The following is a 19,975-nucleotide window of genomic DNA, read 5'->3' as shown; positions in this document are numbered from 1 at the left end:
ACGGCTTCCCTTTGTCCTTTCCAGCCTGGGCGCCTTCTTTGTCTTTCTTGCCCAGTCGCCCTGTTCAGAACCACCAGCTGCTGTTGAGCGGAAGTGGGAAGGGAGGCATTCTCGTCCTGCCCTCAGGAGGGCGTCCCCATTAAAGTGTGACCCTTGCTGGGGGGGGGGTGTTGTGGACAGACGCCCTTTCTGGGCTGGTGGTTTGTCGAGTGTGGTCACCATGTGGTTTTGTCCTTCATTCTGTTAAAACGGTGTGTTCTGTTGACTATACATATGTATAGATAGGAAAATTGATATTTTCCTAAGTTAAACAAATCTTGTATTCCTGGGGTGCATTTCGCCGGGTTGTGGTGTGTAATCCACTTTATGTGTTGGTGAATTTGGATGCTGTTTGTCGAGGGCTTTGTCTTGTGTGCTCATGAGGACGATCAGTCTGCTGTTTTCTTGTGGCGTCTGCATCTGTTTTTGGAGTCAGGTGACAGTGGCCTCACCAAAGGAGCCGGGGCGTGTTTCCTGCTCTTCGGTTGTTTGAGAGATTCGGGGGAACCAGTGTTGACTCTGGTGGCCTCTGGTAGACAGACTTCACCGGTGTCGTCATCCGCCCCCGAGACGTTCTTTTTGAGAGACGTTTCGACTTGGGTTTCTTTTTAAAGCTGGTTTTGCGGACCTGCCTTTGGCGGGCTGACCTCCCACTGCGGACAGCGCCTCGTGAGGGTGGGCCTGGAAGGGACAGGAGTGTTCACGTCTTAAGTAAACTCTCAATATTATTTATTATCTGTACTGCATTAAACTGAACACGGGTCACTTTAGCAATTAAAAGTATTAAAAAATGAACTCAGTCATCAGAGGAAACCCCCAAACTTTCTCTTCTTCTTTCCACTAAATTGAGTAGATATGTAAATGTTCTGATTGCCACTGATTACAATTTAGAGTAAGGAGAAATTTTCCTCTAAATTAGTAACACGCAGATTTATAAAATTAATCTCTGAAGAAATTTAGTTTTTTTAGTCTGTTTACTTATATCCATCTGGAAAAGAAATGGAGAAAATGAAAGCGAGACACCAAATAACATCAACAAGAATGAAACCCTGAGCAACAAACCTCACCCAGGAGGAGAGAGGTCTGCACAGCTGGACGACAGCAACGCCAGCACCTGAGGAAGACACAGCGAATAGAAATAGGTCCTGTGTTTGTGGATCGAAAGGACTGATATTGTTGGAAGTAATATTTTAATACAGATTAAATGCAATGCCTATCAAAATGCCAGTAACATTTTCTACAGAAATAGAAAAAAATCCAGAAATTTACATGAAACCACAAAAGGCCTTGAATAGCCAAAACAATTCTGAACAAGAAGAAATCTGGAGATACCACACTACTTGATTTCAGAATATACCACAAAGCTGTAGCAGTCAAAACAGTGTGGTATTGGCAGAAAGCCAGACACTTAGCACAGAATAGAGAGCCCAGAGGTCAGCCCAGGCATGGTCAGCTGACCTTCACAGGGCACCAAAAACACAAAACGGGAAGGACAGTCCCTTCAATCAATAGTGTCAGGAAAGCTGGGCAGTCACGTGCCAGAGAATGGCGCTGGCCCCCATCTTACACCACATGAAAAGTCAGCTCAGTATAGATTAAAGACATAAACATAAGATCCGAAACCATGAAATTCCTGGAAGGCAACGTAGGGGAGAAGCTCCTAGACATTAACGTTAGCAACAATTTGTGGAATAAGACACCAAATGCACAGGCGACAAGAACAAAAAAAGAGACACGTGGGACCACAGCAAACTTTAAAACTTCTGTACAATGAAGGAAATAATCAACAAATGACCAGCTAACCTTCAGAATGGGAGAAAATGTCTAATATATATAAGGAACTCTCACAATGTACTAGCAAAAAAGCAATTAACGCCAATAAAAATAGGCAAAGGACCTGAAAAGAACTTCTCCAAAGAAGACATACAAATGGCCAACAGGTGTGAAGAGCCCCCCCCCCCCCAAACCCTGGAATTATCTTCTGGAGGGCAGGCTCCAGGCTTTCCCCACTCGGTGAGTGTTCTAGGAACCCATAGGTACCAGTGCGCCAGCTGGTGTTGTTGTGAGAGGCTGTGTTCTGCTTGAGCGAATTTGTTTTTTGAAGACTCTTAAAGTGTGTTTGCCCGTTTCAAGATGGGTGATTTACGAGTGCACCTGCCCATGCTGTGCTGGGTGTTCCCCGGTTTTTGACCAGCCCTCCCTATTCACCCCATCTTGCCCCGAGCAACTTTTTTTGTTCCCCTGTTGGAAAAAGTCCTCAAAGGGAGACATAATGCCGATGTAGAAAAAGCAAAGCAAAGAAACAAAAACAAAAACGGAAGAATCAGTGAAATCGATGAGTTCAAAAACTGTTTGAGCAGTGAAAACAAGTCTCCATAGGCATATTGCATCAAAGGGGGACTACTTTGAATGTCACTGAAGTCTAAACACGTGAAGTTAAAACATGTAAAAATACACTGTCTTTATAGATGAATTCAGGTTTTTGGGGTCCCCCCTCGTATGTGAAAAGGGGCTTGAAATCACCCATCGCCAGCAAACTGCACATCAAAACTGCGGTGAGGTATCACACCTGCTGGGGCAGCCGTGAGAAAAATAAAGGAGGTAGGTGTCACCGAAGGCACGAAGACCAGGGACTCCAGTGCCATGTTCTGGGGATGCAGATGGCCGCAGCCGTGATGGAAACCAGTACGGAGTTTCCTCAAAAACTAAAAATGGCACTGTCCTAGGGTCCAGCGAGCCCCTCCCGGGGGAAGCAGACTCGGGGTCTCAAAAGGACACCTGCACTCGTGCGCGCTATTCACAGTAGCAGGGATTGGGCGTCAACCTGCTTGCCCGCCAACAGGTGAGATAATAAGGGAGCTGTGGCACACACGGCGCAAGACTGTCAAGCCTTCTCGGAGAAGAAAGCCTGCCATCCACGGCAGCGACGAAGGATTCGGGGGCTCTGTGCTCAGTGACACAGAACCATAAGCACTTAGGACCCGTCTTGCACAGAGAAGTTGTGGCTCCTTAGGAGCAGGCAGGGCGGCAGGGAGGGGCGGAGGAGGTGAAGGCTGAAGGTGCAAGTTCAGTTACATGAAAGACGAAATTCTGTATCCTCCAGGTACTTCAGGTTCAGTTTAGTTTTTTCTTTCTGCTCCTCAGACTCAATATTTTTTTAAATTTTTATTTAGTTATTTTTCGAGTACAGTTTTTTGTTTATTTCTCCCATCCCAGCCCACCCCTCCCCCATGCACCCCACCTCCCATTTCCACCCCCCTAAGTTATTGTGTCTGGGTCCTTCATACTTGTTCCTCTAAATCCCTCCAATTTTTCCCCTTAAATTCCCTCCCCTCTCCCCTCTGGTCACTGTCCCCCTGTTCTCTATTTCAGTGTATTTGTTTTTATTTTGCTTGCTTGTCTGTTTTGTTGTTTAGCTTCCTGTTAAAGGTGAGATCATATGGTATTTGTCTTTCACTGCCTGGCTTATTTCACTCAGCATAATGCTCTCCAGTTCCATCCATGTTGTGGCAAAGGGTAGGAGCTCCTTTCTCTCTGCTGCATAGAATTCCATTGTAGACTCAATATGTTTAGTTGTCCTACCTTCACATTTTGCTTCTCCTTCCTGCTCAAATCGGTTGTTTATTCTCCTTAGTGAATTTTTAATTTCATTTATTATAATTTTCAGCTTCAGAATGTTTGGTTCCTTTTTATAATTCCTCTCTGTTTATCGATGATAGTCTCATTTTGATTATATATCGTTTTCCTGATTTTCTTTAGTTCTTTGCCCATGTCTTCCTTTAGCTCTTTGAGCTTATTTAAGACATTTGTTTTCAAGTTTTTGTCTCGGAAGCCTGGGGTCTGGGTGTCATCAAGGACAGTTTCTGTCACCGCGTTTTCTTTCTTCGAACGGGCCATGTTCTCCTGGTCCCCTGCCTGCCGTGATTGCTGGTGGAAACCGGGCCTTGGAAAACACGTCCCGTCTCCGGGCCTCAGCAGATCAGCCGGGCTTGCTCCGAGCCTGTGGCTCGGTCTCGGGGGAAAGACGAACTTCTCCGGTCTTTTCTGAGTGTGCATCTTGCACGTTGCTTTCTCAGTTCCTAAGCTTCTGTCTCAATCTCCTCGGACTTTGGATGACCCACTTCTCCTTCCACGGCCTCCTGCCCGAGACTCGTGAGCGTCTGCTGGCTCCCTGCTCCCTGTGGCTTTGCTGCTGCCTTTCCCGCCCAAGACGGGGCCAGACCAGACAGAGACCGGCCTTTCTGCCGTCACCCAGGGGTGCTCAGACGTCCATGCGGTCCGCCCTGCCCTCTCTGGCTGGAGTTAGGGCAGCCGGAACTGGGTGTCTGACATGCTGGGGAGGGGATAGGACAAGGCAAGGCCTTTCCTGCCAGTTTGAGGGGGACTTTTCCTAAACTGGATACCCCTTCGGGCGCCGCAGACCTTTGACTGGTTTCCAGAGCTCCAGCCAGAGGAGTTGGAGCAGCTTCTGGGCTTGGTTTTGGTTTTTGCTTCCGTGGGGGAACGCACACCCGGACTTCCCCAGGCCGTCATTTGGCCGTCCTTACTCAATATCCATCGGCTCCCAGCGAGCAGTTCCGAGGGCCCCTTTTCATCAGGGTAACAGTTAAGAATGTATCTCCTTGGGATACAGCTGCAGGACTCACTGCCCCCACAGCAGGGGTTTGTGTTCACTGTGCGGGAGGCCGTCCAAGACCACGGGTGGGAGCAAGGATTGCGGAGTGGGTGCGAAGGACTCTCTGCTGAGCTTCTTGTGAGAAAGTCATTTAACCTTCAGATTTCAATGTTAACTTCTTAAAATGAATATAACAAATGGCGGGCGACTGAGGGAGTTGGCAAAGGGGTGCTCCTCAAAAAACGCCCACAAAGTGCTCTGCAGAAGCCGACGACCTTGCAGAAGTCACTTGGCGCACCCACGGTTTGTGGCCGCGCTGGCAGGCCCCCCCCCCCGGACCAGGCACGGCAAGCGCACGCTGGTATTTGAGGGGCCACAGAGAGTATTCTAATTCCCAAGGCTTTTATTTACCTGGGTGTAAGCAGGGATGTCGCTTTCCCGGAGTCTCTGGGGATGGCCAAGGTGAGAGCGCTGACAACTACTCAGCGTCCAGTCGGAGTCGTTGCAGAAACTGGCGGGCGCAGTGAGCGGAAGAGCAGGTTTATTAGCAAGGAGAAGGGGGAAGCGGAGCCAACCAAGGGAGGGTGGGACTCGCTCGGTTGTCCTTAGGACAGCATTTTTAAGCACAAAAACCCACCAGGGGTAACCAGTTGGGGGCTCAGAGTCTGATTGGCTAGAGCTGGTGGCCGGGTGCCCTTCCTGCTGACCATCATGCTTGATACATCCTGTCAGCCTTGGGTTAAAGCTGCAGCCTGCTGTGCGGGATCAGCTGACCCCAGAGCCCAGTCTCGGCGGGGCATCCGTTCGTCCTGGGTCGGCAGGCAGCTTCCCCGGCAGGCGGTTTCCCACCGTGCAGTTTCCCGCCTGGTGATTTTCTGTTCCTCCCGGGCCTGCCAGGGTCTGTCACTGGGTGCTGGCAGCGAGGGTGTGCCACCCCGGAACCCGCACACGGTCAGTGGGAGCCGCGATTAGTGCAGCCTCATCAGAGAGCACACTGGCGTGGAAGCAGCCCTGCTGTGCGCACGCCGCTTCCCTCAGTCGTTCCACACCAGTGGTGCGATCGAGACCAGCTTCTGCTCTCAGGGCCTTAAAGCCAGACCTCGGGGACTGAACCCACAGCGACAGGCCAAGGTCGGGCCAGGTCTATGTATCTGTAAGGTGGGACATTGTGACGCTTTGAAAAAAATCACGTTTTGGAGAATTCTCGATGCAAGGGAGGCTATATGCCAATTGCACAATGTTCTTAAAAAAAGAGGAAGGCGTTATTTAGCACAATATCCATTTTGTTGGAAAAACATGCACATAGCCACATAGAAAAAGGCCTGAAAATACACCAGCATTGTCAGCAATGGTGGTGTCTGGGTGATGGCATTATGGGTAATTTAAAGTTTTTCTCTGTCCTTTTCCATGTGTAAAATTCTTTTGAATGCGCATATGGTACTTCTAGAACCAGAAGCAATATACATCTTTTCAAAGGGAGAGGTTTGGGGCGATAATATTTGCCGTGTTCAGAGGCCAGGACGGGCCATTTTCTTCCGGGGCCTCTGGGGCAGGGGCCGGGGGGGGGGGGGCAAGGAGAGAGGCAGGGCCGGGGGAGGGGAGCAAACACCCATTTTCTGGTCGGCGGCCTCTCCTGGCCTCCATCCTGCCCTACATGCCCCACCCAAGCAGTAAATGTCCCCCTGGACATTCGGGGTTTTGGGGGTGGGGCTTGGAGCGCTTCATCAGCACCCCCCCCCACGACACATCTGGGTACAGCCCATCGCACAACGGGCACCGCCATTTCTTTCCCAGGTTTTTTGTTTCTCGTTTCAGTTTTTGGTGGATGTTTTTGGTACCTGCTGATCTTATCGCTAATCCGAGAACTCAATGGTTTTTACTTTCAGTAAAAGTCGAACCGCCTGTGATTTTCAGCGTGAAGCCAGTGCCGGGCGTCAAGCGGATGCTTCGCGTACAGTGGGCGAAGCCCGTCTCATCGGCTCTCAATTACACGCTTCGATTCAGAGCCAACGGCAGTGACCCCTGGGTAAGCGCCCCTGCCACACGTTCCTGCCAGAGGGCCGGGCGGAGGGGACTGTGCACAGCTTCCGCTGGCCTGCTTTCCGTTCTCCGCACCGAAAACAGACATGGAGAACGAGGGAGCCTTCCTGGCCCGCGCCCCTGTGGCCGCGTGGCCTGGGGGCGTTCGACTGTCCTCGCTGCTACTCTGGGAGCGCGGCGTGGGGTGGGACCGAAGGGTGGGAACGTAGCTTTGCCGTCCACCCGGTTCCAGCCCAGCTGTCTCGGCTGCCAGTGATTCCAGGGCTTGGCTCTTTCCTTTTTTATTTTCCCAACCTTTTATGACATCATGATGTATGATGCACGTTACGAAAAGTGAACAAAAGATAAATACTGCATTGAACAAATGGTTATTGTCCGCTTAGTGATGTAAGCTCCCTTCGTTATTACCGGCTCCCCTGAGAGCGAGCAGTCACCCTGACTCCATGGTGATCACTGATACTCCTTTGCTTTCTACTGCGCGAGGCCAGCAGCCAGGAACAGTGTAGTTTGGACATTATATCAGTGGAACCTCTGCACTCTCTCTCTCTCTCTCTCTCTCTCTCTCTCCTTCACCGTTGTTCAAGTATCGTTGTCTCCATTTCCCCCCACCCCACCCTCCCATCCTGGATCCTACCCCCCTTTGGCTCTGTCCATGTGTCCTTTATACATGTTCCTTGGTGACCCTTCCCCTTCTTTCCCCCTTTATCCCCTTTTCCCCTCCCCTCTGGTTACTGTCAGTTTGTTCTTTATTTCAGTGTCTCTGGTTGTATTTTGTTTGCTTGCATGTTTAGTTGATTAGGTCCCACTTAGAGGTGAGATCATATGGTATTTGTCTTTCACCGCCTGGCTTATTTCACTCAGCATACTGCTCTCCAGTTGCATCCATGCTGCCACAAAGGGTAGGAGCTCCTTCTTTCTTTCTGCTGCAAAGTATTCCATTGTGTAAATGTACCACAGTTTTTTGATCCATTCATTTGCTGATGGGCACTTAGGTCATTGCCAGCTCTTGGCTATTGTAAATTGTGCTGCTATGAACATTGGGGTGCATAGGTTTTTTTGAATTGGTGTTTCAGGGTTCTTAGGATATCATCCCAGCAGTGGAATTTATGAGTCAAAAGGCAGTTCTATTTTTAGTTTTCTGAGGAAATTCCATCCTGTTTTCCACAGGGGCTGCCCCAGTCTGCATTCCCACCCACAGTGCACTAGGGCTCCCTTTTCTCTGCATCCTCTCCAGCACTTACCGTTTGTTGATTTGTTTGTGATGGCCATTCTCACTGGTATGAGGTATGACGTAGTATCTCATTGTGGTTTTAATTTGCATCTCTCTGATGGCTAGTGATGCTGAGCATCTTTTCCTGTGTCTCTGGCCTCTCTGTATGTCCTCCTTGGAGAAGTGTCCGTGCTTTTAAGATTCATTCACATCGTGAGGCCAGAGCCCAGGCTTTTCCTTGCTGTGTAGTCAGTCCTCCATGGTGTGAGCAGGCAGAACCGTGGCTTTAATGTGGGTGTGCCTGGCTGTTAACAGGGCGGCGCACCTTCCTATGGTTTGGTGGCCTCCTTTGTGAGTTGTTTTTTAAGCCTTTTGCCCGTTTTTTCTGTTGGACCACCTGATTTTTTTTTTTTACTGGCTTGTAGGATTTCCTTACATGTTCTGTTTATGAGTCTTCTATCTGTTGGGTGAGTGTAGGAAACATCTCGCTCCCTGTGGCCTGGCTCCGTTCTGTCTGCGGTGATGTCAGATGAATGGAACTTCATTTTAATCCTGTTGAATTTTATCAGTCCTTGCCTTTAGACTGCTTTTTGTACTGTAAGAAACATTTCTCTTTTTTTTTATTTAAATTATTTATTTATTTTTATTGATTATGCCATTACAGTTGTTCTATTCCCCCCTTCATTCCCCTCCACCCTACCCCCCCATCCCCACCATTGCCCCCCCTTTAGTTTATGACCATGTGTCTCAAGTTCTTTAGATTCTGTATTTCCCATACTATTCTTGCCCCCCCATCTATTTTCTATCTACTGTCTATGCTACTTATTTTCTGTACCTTCTCCCCTCTTCTCCTCCTCCCACTCCCCGTTGCTAACCCTCCTTGAGATCTTCATTTCTATGTTTCCACTCCTGATCTAACTGTCCTTTTAGTTTGCTTTTGTTTTAGGTGTGGTTGTTAATAACTGTGAGTTTGCTGTCTTTTCACTGTTCGTTTCTTTAACTTGTTTTTCTTAGATAAGTCCCTTTAACATTTCATATAATAAGGGCTTGGTGATGATGAACTCCTTGAATTTGATCTTATCTGAGAAGCACTTTATCTGTCCTTCCATTCTAAATGAAAGCCTTGCTGGATAGAGCAATCTTGGTTGTAGGTCTTGGGATTTCATGACTTGGAATACTTCTTTCCAGCCCCTTCTTGCCTATATGGTCTCTTTTGAGAAATCCGCTGAAAGTCTGATGGGGACTCCTTTGTAGGTGACTGTCCCCTTAGCTCTTGCTGCTTCTAGGATTCTCTCCTTCATTTTAATCTTGGGTAATGTAATGATGATGTGCCTTGGTGTGTTCCTTCTTGGGTCCAACTTCTTTGGGACTCTCTGAGCTTCCTGGATTTCCTGGAAGTCTATTTCCTTTGCCAGATTGGGGAAATTCTCCTTTATTATTTGTTCAAATAAGTCTTCCACTGGTGGCTGTGCCTTTCCCCCTTCTGGTACCCCTATAATTTGGATGTTGGAGCGTTTAAAGATGTCCTGGAGGTTCCTAAGACTCTCCTCATTTTTTTGAATTCTTGCTTCTTGACTCTTTTCTGTTTGGCCATTATTTGCTTTCTTCTGGTCCACTCCATTGATTCGAGACCCAGTTTCCTTTTCATCGCTATTGATTTCCTGTGCAATTCCATTCATTTCAATTAGTTTCACCTTCATATGTTTGTCTAATTTGTGGCTATAATCAACCAGTTCTGTGAGGATCCTGATCACCAGTGTTTTAAACTGTGCGTCTGAGAGTTTTGCTATTTCTTCATCACTTAGATTTATAGGCTCTGCGGCTTTGAGGTCTTCTTGAGCCATTTTTGGTCTATTCGGGCCCTTTAAGTGTGAGAAGCGGCACCTTGGACTCCCAGGTCGCTGGGTTGTGACTCTGTATGTGGAGGCGTGGTCAGAGCGGGGAAATGGTGACTCCCTCTGCTGTTTCTCACAGCTGGGTGAGAGGCAGCGCCTTACATGGTTCACCTGGGCCGGGCCACTTATGTCCCTGGGTTATGACGCTGTATGTGGAGGCGGGGTCAGAGCGGGGAAATGGCGGAGCCCTCTGCCGCCAATTGCCGCTGGGGCCTGCTGGCTCCTGTCCAATCGCCCACTCCCTGGCTTGTCTATCCACACATGAATGCGCGACCACAGTCAACCCACAGCCCTGCTCCCTCGCAGTTTCCCCACGATCGCTCGCTGAGTTGCCCACCAGGTCCAACCCCACGCCTGGGATCCATATGACCGAGTTTTCCTGTGCAACCCGCTCTGCCAGCTGCTGGTTTCGCCCCTCTTACCGGTCAGGCTGAAGAATTTGTTGTTATCAGACTTCCGAAAAGTTCAATTTTCTGTGTTCTGACTGTGTTTTCTGTTGCTAATATTTAGTTGTCTCTAAACTTGGTTGTGTGAGGAGGCACGGCGCCTCCACCTGTGCCTCCGTCTTGGCGGAAGTGTAAGAAACATCTCTTACCTCAGAGCTCAGAGGAGACCCTCGTGTTCCCAGGGGCACGGGCTGAAACCATAGCACGTCTCTGGGACCAGCTCCTGCCTGCCAGTCAGTGACTCCAGTTAAATCTTTAAAACTGCCCCCCATGCTCCCGAGACTTACAAATACATCTTTACTACCTTACAACTTGTTTGTTTTAACCTGAGCACAGGTGTTTTACTTGCTCCCTGTGGATTTCTTCATGTTGGTCTTGCCCATCATTGTAGACAGTTGAGAGTCTTTATTCTGTCACCCAAAACTTGGTTACTTTCTGACTTTTCAATAAAACTTAGTCAGGGTTTTACTCTCCAACTTCCAGCGCTCTCAGCTTTGCTAACCCTTCCTTCCACACCCCATTCAATCATCAGTGGCAACGTCCATGCCCCCCCGGGCCCAGCGGTAGCCCAGCAGGGGCCACGGGGAGACCTTGGCGTCCCTGCTGCGGGTGCTCAGGTCCCCTGGCCCCTTTGACTGTGTCCTGTCGTCACCACCCCAGTCAGACGCCTCTTCTTTCATCCGGCCCCTGAAGCTGCCACTCGGCTTCTTCCTGCGTGAGAACCGGGGGCCCTCGGTCGGCGGCATGTGCTCCCAGTCCCGACCGTTTCAGAAAAGGAGCTGTTTCACTTCAAGTTTTAGGCCGAAGCCCTCCTGTTTGGAGGGCCAGCGGACCCTGGACGGGAGGCCAGAGTGCAGGGGGGCACGTGCCGGGGCGGGGGGGCAGCAGCCTTCTCCCTGAGCCCTGCTGAGCGTGCCCAGCAGGAAGCCCACGCCCGGGACGCAGGGCCCAGGGATGCATAGGAAACATCTGTTTCAAAAGGCAGGAAAAGTGAGAGAGGGCTTTCCTAGACCACCTTGCACGTGGATTACTATGGTTTCCTTTCACTCGCCTGTGGACAGCCTTCCGAGAAGGTCTGTCTGTCTCCAGCCACGGCCCCGACTGCTGGGCCCTGGGGACGCTCCTCGCCCAGAGACGACAGCTTGTCCCAAATCTGTCATGGGGTTGTTTCCAGCAACCCCATCCTGGCCCTGCAGCATCTCAGGGGAGGCTGGCAGAGGTGCCCCAGGCACCCGGGGCTCAACACGAACCCTGCTCCGCAGCTGGTCCTGCTTCCCGGTGATGCCAGGTCCCAGGGTGGCGAGGTCAGCGGGCCCCCGCTGGAGCTGGGCACTGAGCTTGTCACCACAGACGCCCTCCGTGTTGCCCAGTGACAGGCCCAGGACCTGCGTGCAGTTCTGGGCTGGCGCCCAGCGGCGACACCCACGCCAGAACTGGCAGGCTTGCTGGCCCTGCGGGCCGGACAGCTCGTGCACATGCTCCCACACGGGCTGCCTGCTGGTGCCGTTCCAGTTTGTTAATCAGCGGAAACCAAAGTAAAACCACAATTACAAGTGCCTGTCACAGCCGCACGGCCACTGCAGCCGCACAACCGCCGCAGAAGCGAACGGCAGGGCCTTTGCTTCTGTCATGGTTTCCACAAGAGACGTCAGAGGTCAGAGAAAGTGGCAGGCTCGTCTTCCCACCGAGGATGCCGTGCTCCCGAACAGAGAGCTTCGTGCGCTTCTCTCCCCCGGGGAGGGTCGAAGGGACTGGAGCCGCATCGTTGTCAGCTTGCTGGTCACCCAAAGACTGGTCCTTGGACAGGGAGGCTCGGGGAGAAGGCGGCGTCTAGGACCGTGGCAGCGGGAGCTCCCATCTGCTCCTGCCAGTGACAGCGCTGAGGCCGCCCAGGGTCCCTCCGCTTCTCCAGGTGTTGTCCAGATGTGGGGTTGAACTCAGTGCCCCTGAGGGGACCTGCTGTCCCCTGGGGCCTCATCTGTAGGTGCTGGAGTCGCCTCCAGAGTTGGAGCCGAGGCCCAGGTTGCCGGGGGCCCCAGGGCTCCACCTGGCTCCTTCCAGAAGCGCAGGACAGTGCGCTCACGCCAGCTCGGAGCCCGGCTTCTCTGGCTCGCAAGCTTAGAGGTGGGAAGTGGCAGGGAGTGGTTTCTGGGTCCCCGAGGATGTGTGGAGGTTTATTTATGAAAATTATACATTGACAAATTTGAGATACAATGCCACTAGTTCTGAAAAGGTAAAAGGGGTTGGGGAGGGAGGAGGAAAAATGGAAAGATTCCTGGTGGTTTCCCCTCCAGCTCAGTGTTCTCTGTGCCTTGCAGAGGGAAGTCAGCTTCGAGAAGGAGATGGACGGAGACTCAGCCTACAACCTCACGGGGCTGCAGGCGTTTGCGGTCTACGCCGTAGCTCTGCGGTGTGCGGCTTGGAAGTCCAAGTTCTGGAGTGGCTGGAGCCGAGAAGAGGCGGGAATGACTGAGGAGGAAGGCAAGTGGGGCCCTCACAATCCCCGTCTGCCGGCGCTGGGGCGGGCGGCAGGGCCACCCTTTGTGGACTTGGCCAAGTGCGGCGCCTGGGAATTGGGAGCCTGTGGTCCTGGAGCTGCAGGGCCCGCACCTTCCCTCCCCGCAGGGCCCGCCCCGCACACAGGTCAGCCAGCTGCCCCTGGCGGTGCCAGCAGCTCTGGGTCCTGGAGGCCGAAGTTCAGACCCCATTTTTAATGCCCTTGTAAAGGTCTGCACACAAAGGGGTAGCCTATGGAGCACCTCCTGTCATGCACTGAAGATGCTGCAGAGCCGGAGCCACGGTCACGGGGCAGACGGCCCACTGGTCACGGGCTCTCAGAGGCCCAGGTCTTGCTGCTGGTCTTGGCGGGCCCTCCTTCTAAAACATCAGAGGGGGGTGGAAACGGCCCCCTGGGCCGTGCCTTCGGACAGGCTGGCCAGAGTTCAGCTCGCCCGCCCGAGGGGCGTCCTTGTGCTCAGCCCGCTCCTCCCCCAGGTGACCTCCCAGTCCTTACGGCTCAGTGTCTTCTGCGGGGCCGTCCGCACTCTGGCCAGGGTCTGATGTGGCGTTCACCGCCTGGAGTCGCCGCCTGGAGTCGCCGCCAGCATTGCGGCTGCTAACGATCCTCGCCACTCGGCCGAGATTAAGCAGCCGAACAGCAGACGCTGCCGTGCCCTTGGCTGGTTAAGCCCAGTCAACACTCACTGACCAAAGTCACCAGGAGGAAGCTTTGGCTTTTGTTGTTCTTCATTTTTTTCAGGATCCCAGAAGAAATTAACAAAAACGCACCCATCTGCCCCCAAGAAACCCCCGCTTCCCCTGTTCCCACTCATAAACGACCTGTTCTGTGTTCACGCTGACGTGCCGGCTGGCATAACGCACCGCACACCCTCCTAACGGTTGGAAACTCCTAGGCTGAAGCCCTGTGCCTTCTCTCTAGGATGATTCGGGGTGTCCACCCCCCTGTCAGCGTGTCGGTACCTGCCACAGACACACGGGACATGTTCAAACCCGGCTTTGTTTCTTAGAAGCTCGTGAGTGCGGGCAGCTGCCTCGCTGCTCCGGGCTCAGACGCGGGGCTGACGTGGTCAGGGTCCCAGCTGCAGGGCTGTGGGGTCGAACGCCATGCTGCCACAAAGAGGGACGTGGGTGTGGTCAGCTGAGAGCAGGCGGCTCTCCTTGTCACACATCATTAGGGCACCAGCAGGTCTCAGGGTGCGGCCCCCCCGCTGTCACTGAGGCAACACAGCACCCAAGGGTCCCCGTGTTGCTCCAAACAATGGCTGCCTTGGAATTCGTACAGTTTGGAGAGCAGGTTTGCGAAATTTAATTGTGCTCTGTCACAAATACAGAAGTTTCACTTTTCCCTTTTCGATGAAACCTCAAATCCATTATTCACTTGTGGTTAGTGGAAAATTGGCCAGAACACTTGCAGATCCGTACAGAAGCAAGGCCGTCGGTCTTGGAAGGCTGTTCCCCTTGGGTGCTCCCTGCAGGGAACGGCGGCCTCGGCACACGAGGGAAATACCCGATTAAATCCACTCATTGTCACGGTCTGCCTGTGGGGTGACTCTATTTCTAACCCAGTGACTGGAGTGATCGACTTTTTGGTGACCAGTTCGCGTTGGCCTCTCTGGACACGGCTTTCAATTCAGATGGATAGTGGGGACTGGACGGTAATGCACATCCGGCCTCTCGGTTCCCCCCTCTCGGTATTTCTGTCCCCAACCCTGACCCCTGTAAGTGGAACAGGGAGACTGCAGGTGGGAGACATGGCAGGACCCCCTTGGGGCACAGGCTGGCCCGGGAGGGGCTCAGTCTCTGCTCTGTCTCACTGGCTCCAGACAGGCTGAGACCGGCCGCGTGTGCCCTGCGGGAGAAGCCTGTGCTGGCTGCTCTTTTTCCTGGTTCTGCAAAGGCCTGGGAGGGGCGAGGAAAGTCCCAGCAGGGCAGAGAGGGGTGTGTGCAGGGGAGGCGATGAAGTCACCGTGAGGCTGAACAGGGCCCGATCACCCCAGTCTGTCTCCCGGATTCTCGGCCCACAGTCAGACGTGGCGGCGTCCGTTCTCTGAGAGCAGCTGTGGCCGCACCTCTCCATCCCCACGGCACAGCCTGCTGGCCTGGTGGCCCTCGGGTGCGTCTCCTGCATGCGAGCTTGTCTTTGTCTGAGTTTGGTCTTTTCCTTTAAGACACTGTCACAGACGTCAAAGAGACCCTGAAAACGGTCTCTGCACCGACGTAGTTCAGGTCCGCGGCCCAGCCCGTTCTCCGCAGACCGGATGGCGCGATCTTTCTCCCGCTTTCCCTGGAGAAAAGGTTCAGGCTCAGCCTGTGGCCTCCAAGGGAGCGTCGGCCCCTCAGGCCTCTCGCTTTCCAGTGGCGCCTTAAGACTCTGCTCCTCTTGTTCTCCATCCAGAGCTCAGCGTTTCGAAATTTTAGGTGCAGAGAATTTAGCCAGGAGTTGCCAGGGAGCCACTTCTTGCCAAAACCTGCTTGAGATGAGACAGAGCCCAGGGACCGAGCGAAATGTGAACTCCTCTCTTTTTGCCAGTCTTACCCCCGTGTGGTCAGAGCGTCAGACTCAGACACACCTGAAGCGGGTTGTCTCTGGTGACCTTGCTCGCCGGAGGAATGCGGGGTCACGCGTGACGTGTTCCCGTGAGTCTAAACATACTTCCACTTGCCTGGCTGTGCCAGGAAGCGCTCGCCTCTGCGTGCGGATTTCTGCATTTCGGTTTTGTGAGGAGGCCCCGAGAAATACGCAACGTGACTCCTCTCTACTCTTCCTGCCAGGAAGCCGGCATCGAAGGCCGAGCTCAGAGGGGCCGTGGCGTGGGCCACTTCTCTGCTCCTTTCTTCTTTGATTTTTTTCTTGCGTTTTGTGACAGTGAAAGGGTGCAGTTTCGACCTTTCGGGAAGTAGGCGGGTGTGAATTATATGTATTTCCTTGTCGGCTGTGTCTGGGGTCCCAGCTTCTGTGCGTGTAGGTTGATGCCTCAGAGGACATGAACTGTCACGCATCGGCCCAGCTTTGGGCGGTGACTTCTATCACGACGGGGTCTCCTCTCCTTCCTCTCTGAGCGCACACTGAGGCAGCAGACCTGCGGCGGTTGCTTTCTGCCCGGTCACGTCCAGTCATTCAGCCACGAGATTCAGACCTCGCTGGTCGGTGCGATGCCGGCCCTGCCCAGCTGCCCGGGTCGCGGTCACTGCCGCCTGAGAGCCTCCCTCTGGTCCCCGCAGCTCCTCTCGGCCTGGACGTGTGGAGGACCCTCGGCCCAGCCCGGGCGGACGGACTACGGCCCGTGATGTTGCTGTGGAAGGTGACTGCACTCTGGTCCTTTCTTTACTTAAAGCCCTTGGTCTCTTATTCCTGAAAGAACTGTGAGTCTCGAACTTTGACCTCCTGAATTTCCCTCCCACGAGGCCCTGTGATGCCCAGTCTCGCCTGGCTCCCCAGCTCACAAAGCCTGCAGGTGCCTTGAGCTGCCGTGGCCCCTCGATCCTTCTGTCCAAAGCACGGGCATCTGTGGCAGGTGCCCGGTCAAGTGCAGGAGGCCCCTGGGCCGATGCTGAGAGCCCCTGTGGGCTGGCCGGCTCTGGGGGCAATGGGAGGGTGCAGAGCCCACAGCCCATGGGGTGTCCTCGGGTCACTGCAGACGTGTGGCATGCATGTGCCTGCATGGTGGGACACGACAGCACAGAACAGGCTGAAGAGTCCTCTCGGGGCAGGGGCGGTGGGGGGGGGGGGTGGGCGGGGAGTGAGGCGGGCAAGGCAGAGGTGAGGAAGGAGGAGAAGGGCAGAACCGAGGGGGAAGAGGAGAGAAATCTGAAAGGAAAAGGGCAACAGGAGAAAGAATTCCAGCCAGGAAACAGGGAAGGTGGGGCAGCCGAGGGGCGCCCGGGGGCAGGGCAGGCTTGGGGCTGGGTTAGCCGTTCAGCGATGTTCTCTGCCCCGTGGGCTGGGGGGGGAGAGACAGCCGATGGGCCGTGGGGGGTCCTGCCTGCACGGGCCCAGGCGCTCCCCTGGTCTGGCCTCATGGCGTCAGGTTTCTGTTGGTGTGGAGACCGAGGGCCCACCCAGCAAATGCCCCTCAAGGCTCAGGGTCACAGCGTGGGGTGTGTGGTTCGCCCCAGTTCAGCGTCGAAGAGTCGACATCACCCCGCCCCTCCTGCCCCCATTCAACACCACCTCGGGGCTTGTCTTTCTTTGTTTTTGGCCATAAACGTGAGTTCCTCTGTGTGCAGAAGGCAAGAGGAGCCCCGCCCCTGGAGAGGACGCTTGGCTACCTCGTACAGTACTTTCCAGAAAACAGTACTCACCTTGCAAAGACCGAGAACACCACACACGAGCACCAGGGCCTGGAGCTGTACCTGGGTAACGAGACCTACTGGGTGTCTGTCGTTTCCTACAATTCTCTCGGACACAGTCCCACGGCCACCCTGAGGGTTCCAGCCGTCGCCGAACAGCGTGAGTGATGCAGACACCTCTCCCTTAGACGCCTGCCCCTGGCAGTGGCGGGGACAGCCCCTCTCCTCTGCTTCTCTGAGTCCAAGTGAAAACCAGGCGGAGGCTTTTCGGTTCTGTGGGAAGAGCAAAGCCTTCCTGTAGTTAACGGGCCCGTGAAGCAGCATCCGGGGAACAGAGCCTCCGTGAGACACCAGCCCTCGTGAGGCGTCCGGCAACACCGCGCGCCCCAGGACCTCCGGGCAGCCGTGTTTGCTTCGGCCTGAACGCCGGCCGGGCCCCACAAACGGGGCAGAGCTGCTGCTCCTTGGAATCCGCCCCCCAGTCCCGACCACGGCCGAGTCCCTGTCCCCTTTGCTCACACCCCCTTCCTCCCTCCGACCGTGCAGTTCGGGAGATGCCCCACATGCGCACGCGCCCGCACGTGGCTCGCCACACCTGTTACATGGTGTTGGACGTTGCACTGTTCCTCGGCAAACTCACGTTTCACGCCCCGTTTTAGAATAAAATCCCTCCTTCGATTCTCATTTGAGGCACGGCAGGCAGTAGATCTCCCTGCCTTGTTCCGCTCTAGGCCTCAGCTAAAATTCGCTCTGTTCCCAAAGGGCTTCTCGTCTGCGTCCCCCAGCTCTGCAGGGGCCCACTGTGTGTCCAAAGTGTCACCCTGTTGTCGGTTACGATGGTCCCAGAGCAGGTGCGGGCAAACCGCAGCTCACGGGCCAAACCTTGGCCAACCCCTGTCTCGTGACCCGAGCTTCACTGGCACAGCCGCGCCCTCCGGTTCGCAGTCGCCCGCGCTGCCTCCCGTCCTGCGACGGCAGGGCTCGCAGCCGTGCCAGAGACCACGGGCCTGCGAAGCCTAAAATGTCGACTCTCTGGCTCTGTAGGCAGAAGGCGTGGGCACTTTGCCGGACACGAAGCGAGTAGTCCCCCTGGACCGCTGTGTAGAATGGCCGCGGCAGCCGTTCCGAGTGCAGCGGTCCCTGGGAAAGGGCCATGTGTCTTCGGGCCCCTCTGGGAAGAGGGTCCGGGTCGGGCTGGCGCCTTTCCAGTGCCCGGAAATGGCCGCGTCACCACCCCACCCCCGCCCCACCCAACCCGGGTGCTGGGCCCGGGCTTCCTGCTGCTGGGGCGTCTCAGATTTGTCGGGGGGCCACCCCCGCATCTTCCTCACCTGGGACTTGGTGTTCACTTCGACACTCGGGCCGCAGGCTCTGGTGGGGGGCGGGAGAGGAGCGGGGGAGGGGAGGGTGCGGCTGTGGTCTTCTGACCCCCCACCCCGCCTCCGTGCACCTGCAAACGAGACCGATCTCTAACTCCGATTCCCTCAGATGCGGGTTGGAGGCTCCCTGCTGAAGGGGTCCCTGTGGCCTGTGTCCAGACCCACATTCTCCCCCAGGCGGGCGGGGGTGCCACTTACTGGTTGACAGCTAGACGCCGTGGTTGGGTGCACTTGTATCTTTCTGGTACGGACACAGTTCTTCCCGCCCGGGGACAGGCCTCTGTAGCCAGGTTGGGCAGGGCCAGCTGAGACATGTGAAATTTGAAGTCACCTGCTTGGTGTGATTTTCAGGCCACCACCTCCCAGCTTCCCAGCCCCACAATTTCTGGTGCCCCAAACCCTGCCTTTAGAGACCCCTCCTCTCCTTGGGCTTGCGTCACTGTGGCTCACAGGGACGCCTGTGGGGCCAGGCCTCTGGTCATCAACACGGCAGTGGGAATATGTTTGGGAGACAAGGAAGGGTTCAGAGGGCACCTAATCATCGAAGGTGGGGTGAGGAAAGGGGACAAGAAAAGGGGTGAAAATCCCCCCGGGGGTCTGCGGCGGAGGTCCCGAACCCTGACCTTTGTGCCTCGGGCACTGGCCGGATGCAGACGTGGTGGGCGCGTCAGGAGGGGGCGCTGGGGGGCTGCAGAGTGTCCTCCTCTCTGCCTTCAGCGGTTCAGTGCATCGAGGCCGTTCAGACCCACTTCACCGCGGACTGGCTGGTGGTGACGTGGCAGAGCTCCGCCCCGGACGTGGACGCGTGGATCGTGGAGTGGCTCCCAGACCTGGAATCCGCCCCCCTGTGCTGGGAACCGGTGTCTCGGGCCAGGAACTGGACAATCCAGCGAGGTAGCCGTGGCGGCCTCACTGGCTCCCTCGGGTGGGACCCCGCCCATTTCCATCTGTTTTCAAGTCTTTGGCGGGGGCTTCAGAGCTGTGACTGTGGCTGATGGCATTGGACGGGCTCGGGAAGCACACGTTTCTGGGTGTGTCCCAGCGGTGCTGGGCCGGGACGCCGGGAGTGTCTGGCCAGGTCTCTGGCGGGTGTCCAGGTGGAAACGCCCCCTCAGGACCCGCCATCCGCGAGCCCTTCCCAGGTGTCCCCACCACGCGGATGACGGAGACTGTGCAGCCCAGGGCACCCCTTCCGTCTGGCTGCCTGTTTCTGAGCCGGGGCCCTTCCCCAGGGGACAGACACAACCACTCCTCCAGGGTGTCCCTGATCCTCAGAGGACACACGAGTGAGGCTTTATCCTCCTGAGCCCATTGGCCTGAACTGTTCCCCAGGCAACCGCACCTGCTTGAACACTTGCACCCTGTGCCGGGAGGCAGGCGGGCAGAACCGGACCGCACGGCATCCGCACACACGGGTGGTGTGCTGGGGACCGTCCCCAAGTCACGCAGCAAAGCCCACGGCAGGGCGGGCTGGCCTCCCCCTCTCCCTCCCTGGGCGGCCCCATCCTTTCATCAGAGTGGTCCAGGTCTGGTGTTGAGAA

General features: G+C 55.0%; 1 protein-coding gene across 1 annotated transcript in view; it reads left to right on the top strand.

Moving 5' to 3' along the window:
- IL31RA (interleukin 31 receptor A) overlaps window positions 1-19,975 on the top strand; it is a 34,563-nt gene that overhangs the window by 8,088 nt on the left and 6,500 nt on the right. The window contains exons 4-8 of the mRNA XM_037145152.2: window positions 6,541-6,680; window positions 12,564-12,726; window positions 15,988-16,067; window positions 16,993-17,215; window positions 19,152-19,334. Of these exons, the coding sequence (XP_037001047.2) occupies window positions 6,541-6,680; window positions 12,564-12,726; window positions 15,988-16,067; window positions 16,993-17,215; window positions 19,152-19,334 (789 nt within the window). The remainder of the gene's footprint in view (window positions 1-6,540; window positions 6,681-12,563; window positions 12,727-15,987; window positions 16,068-16,992; window positions 17,216-19,151; window positions 19,335-19,975) is intronic.

Source organism: Artibeus jamaicensis, unplaced genomic scaffold (genome assembly GCF_021234435.1).
Source record: "Artibeus jamaicensis isolate MK-2021 breed Jamaican fruit bat unplaced genomic scaffold, CSHL_Jam_final scaffold_369, whole genome shotgun sequence".
NCBI classification, from domain to species: Eukaryota; Metazoa; Chordata; class Mammalia; order Chiroptera; family Phyllostomidae; genus Artibeus; species Artibeus jamaicensis.
Note: the sequence above shows the minus strand (reverse complement) of the source record. Positions and strands in the feature narration are given on the sequence as shown.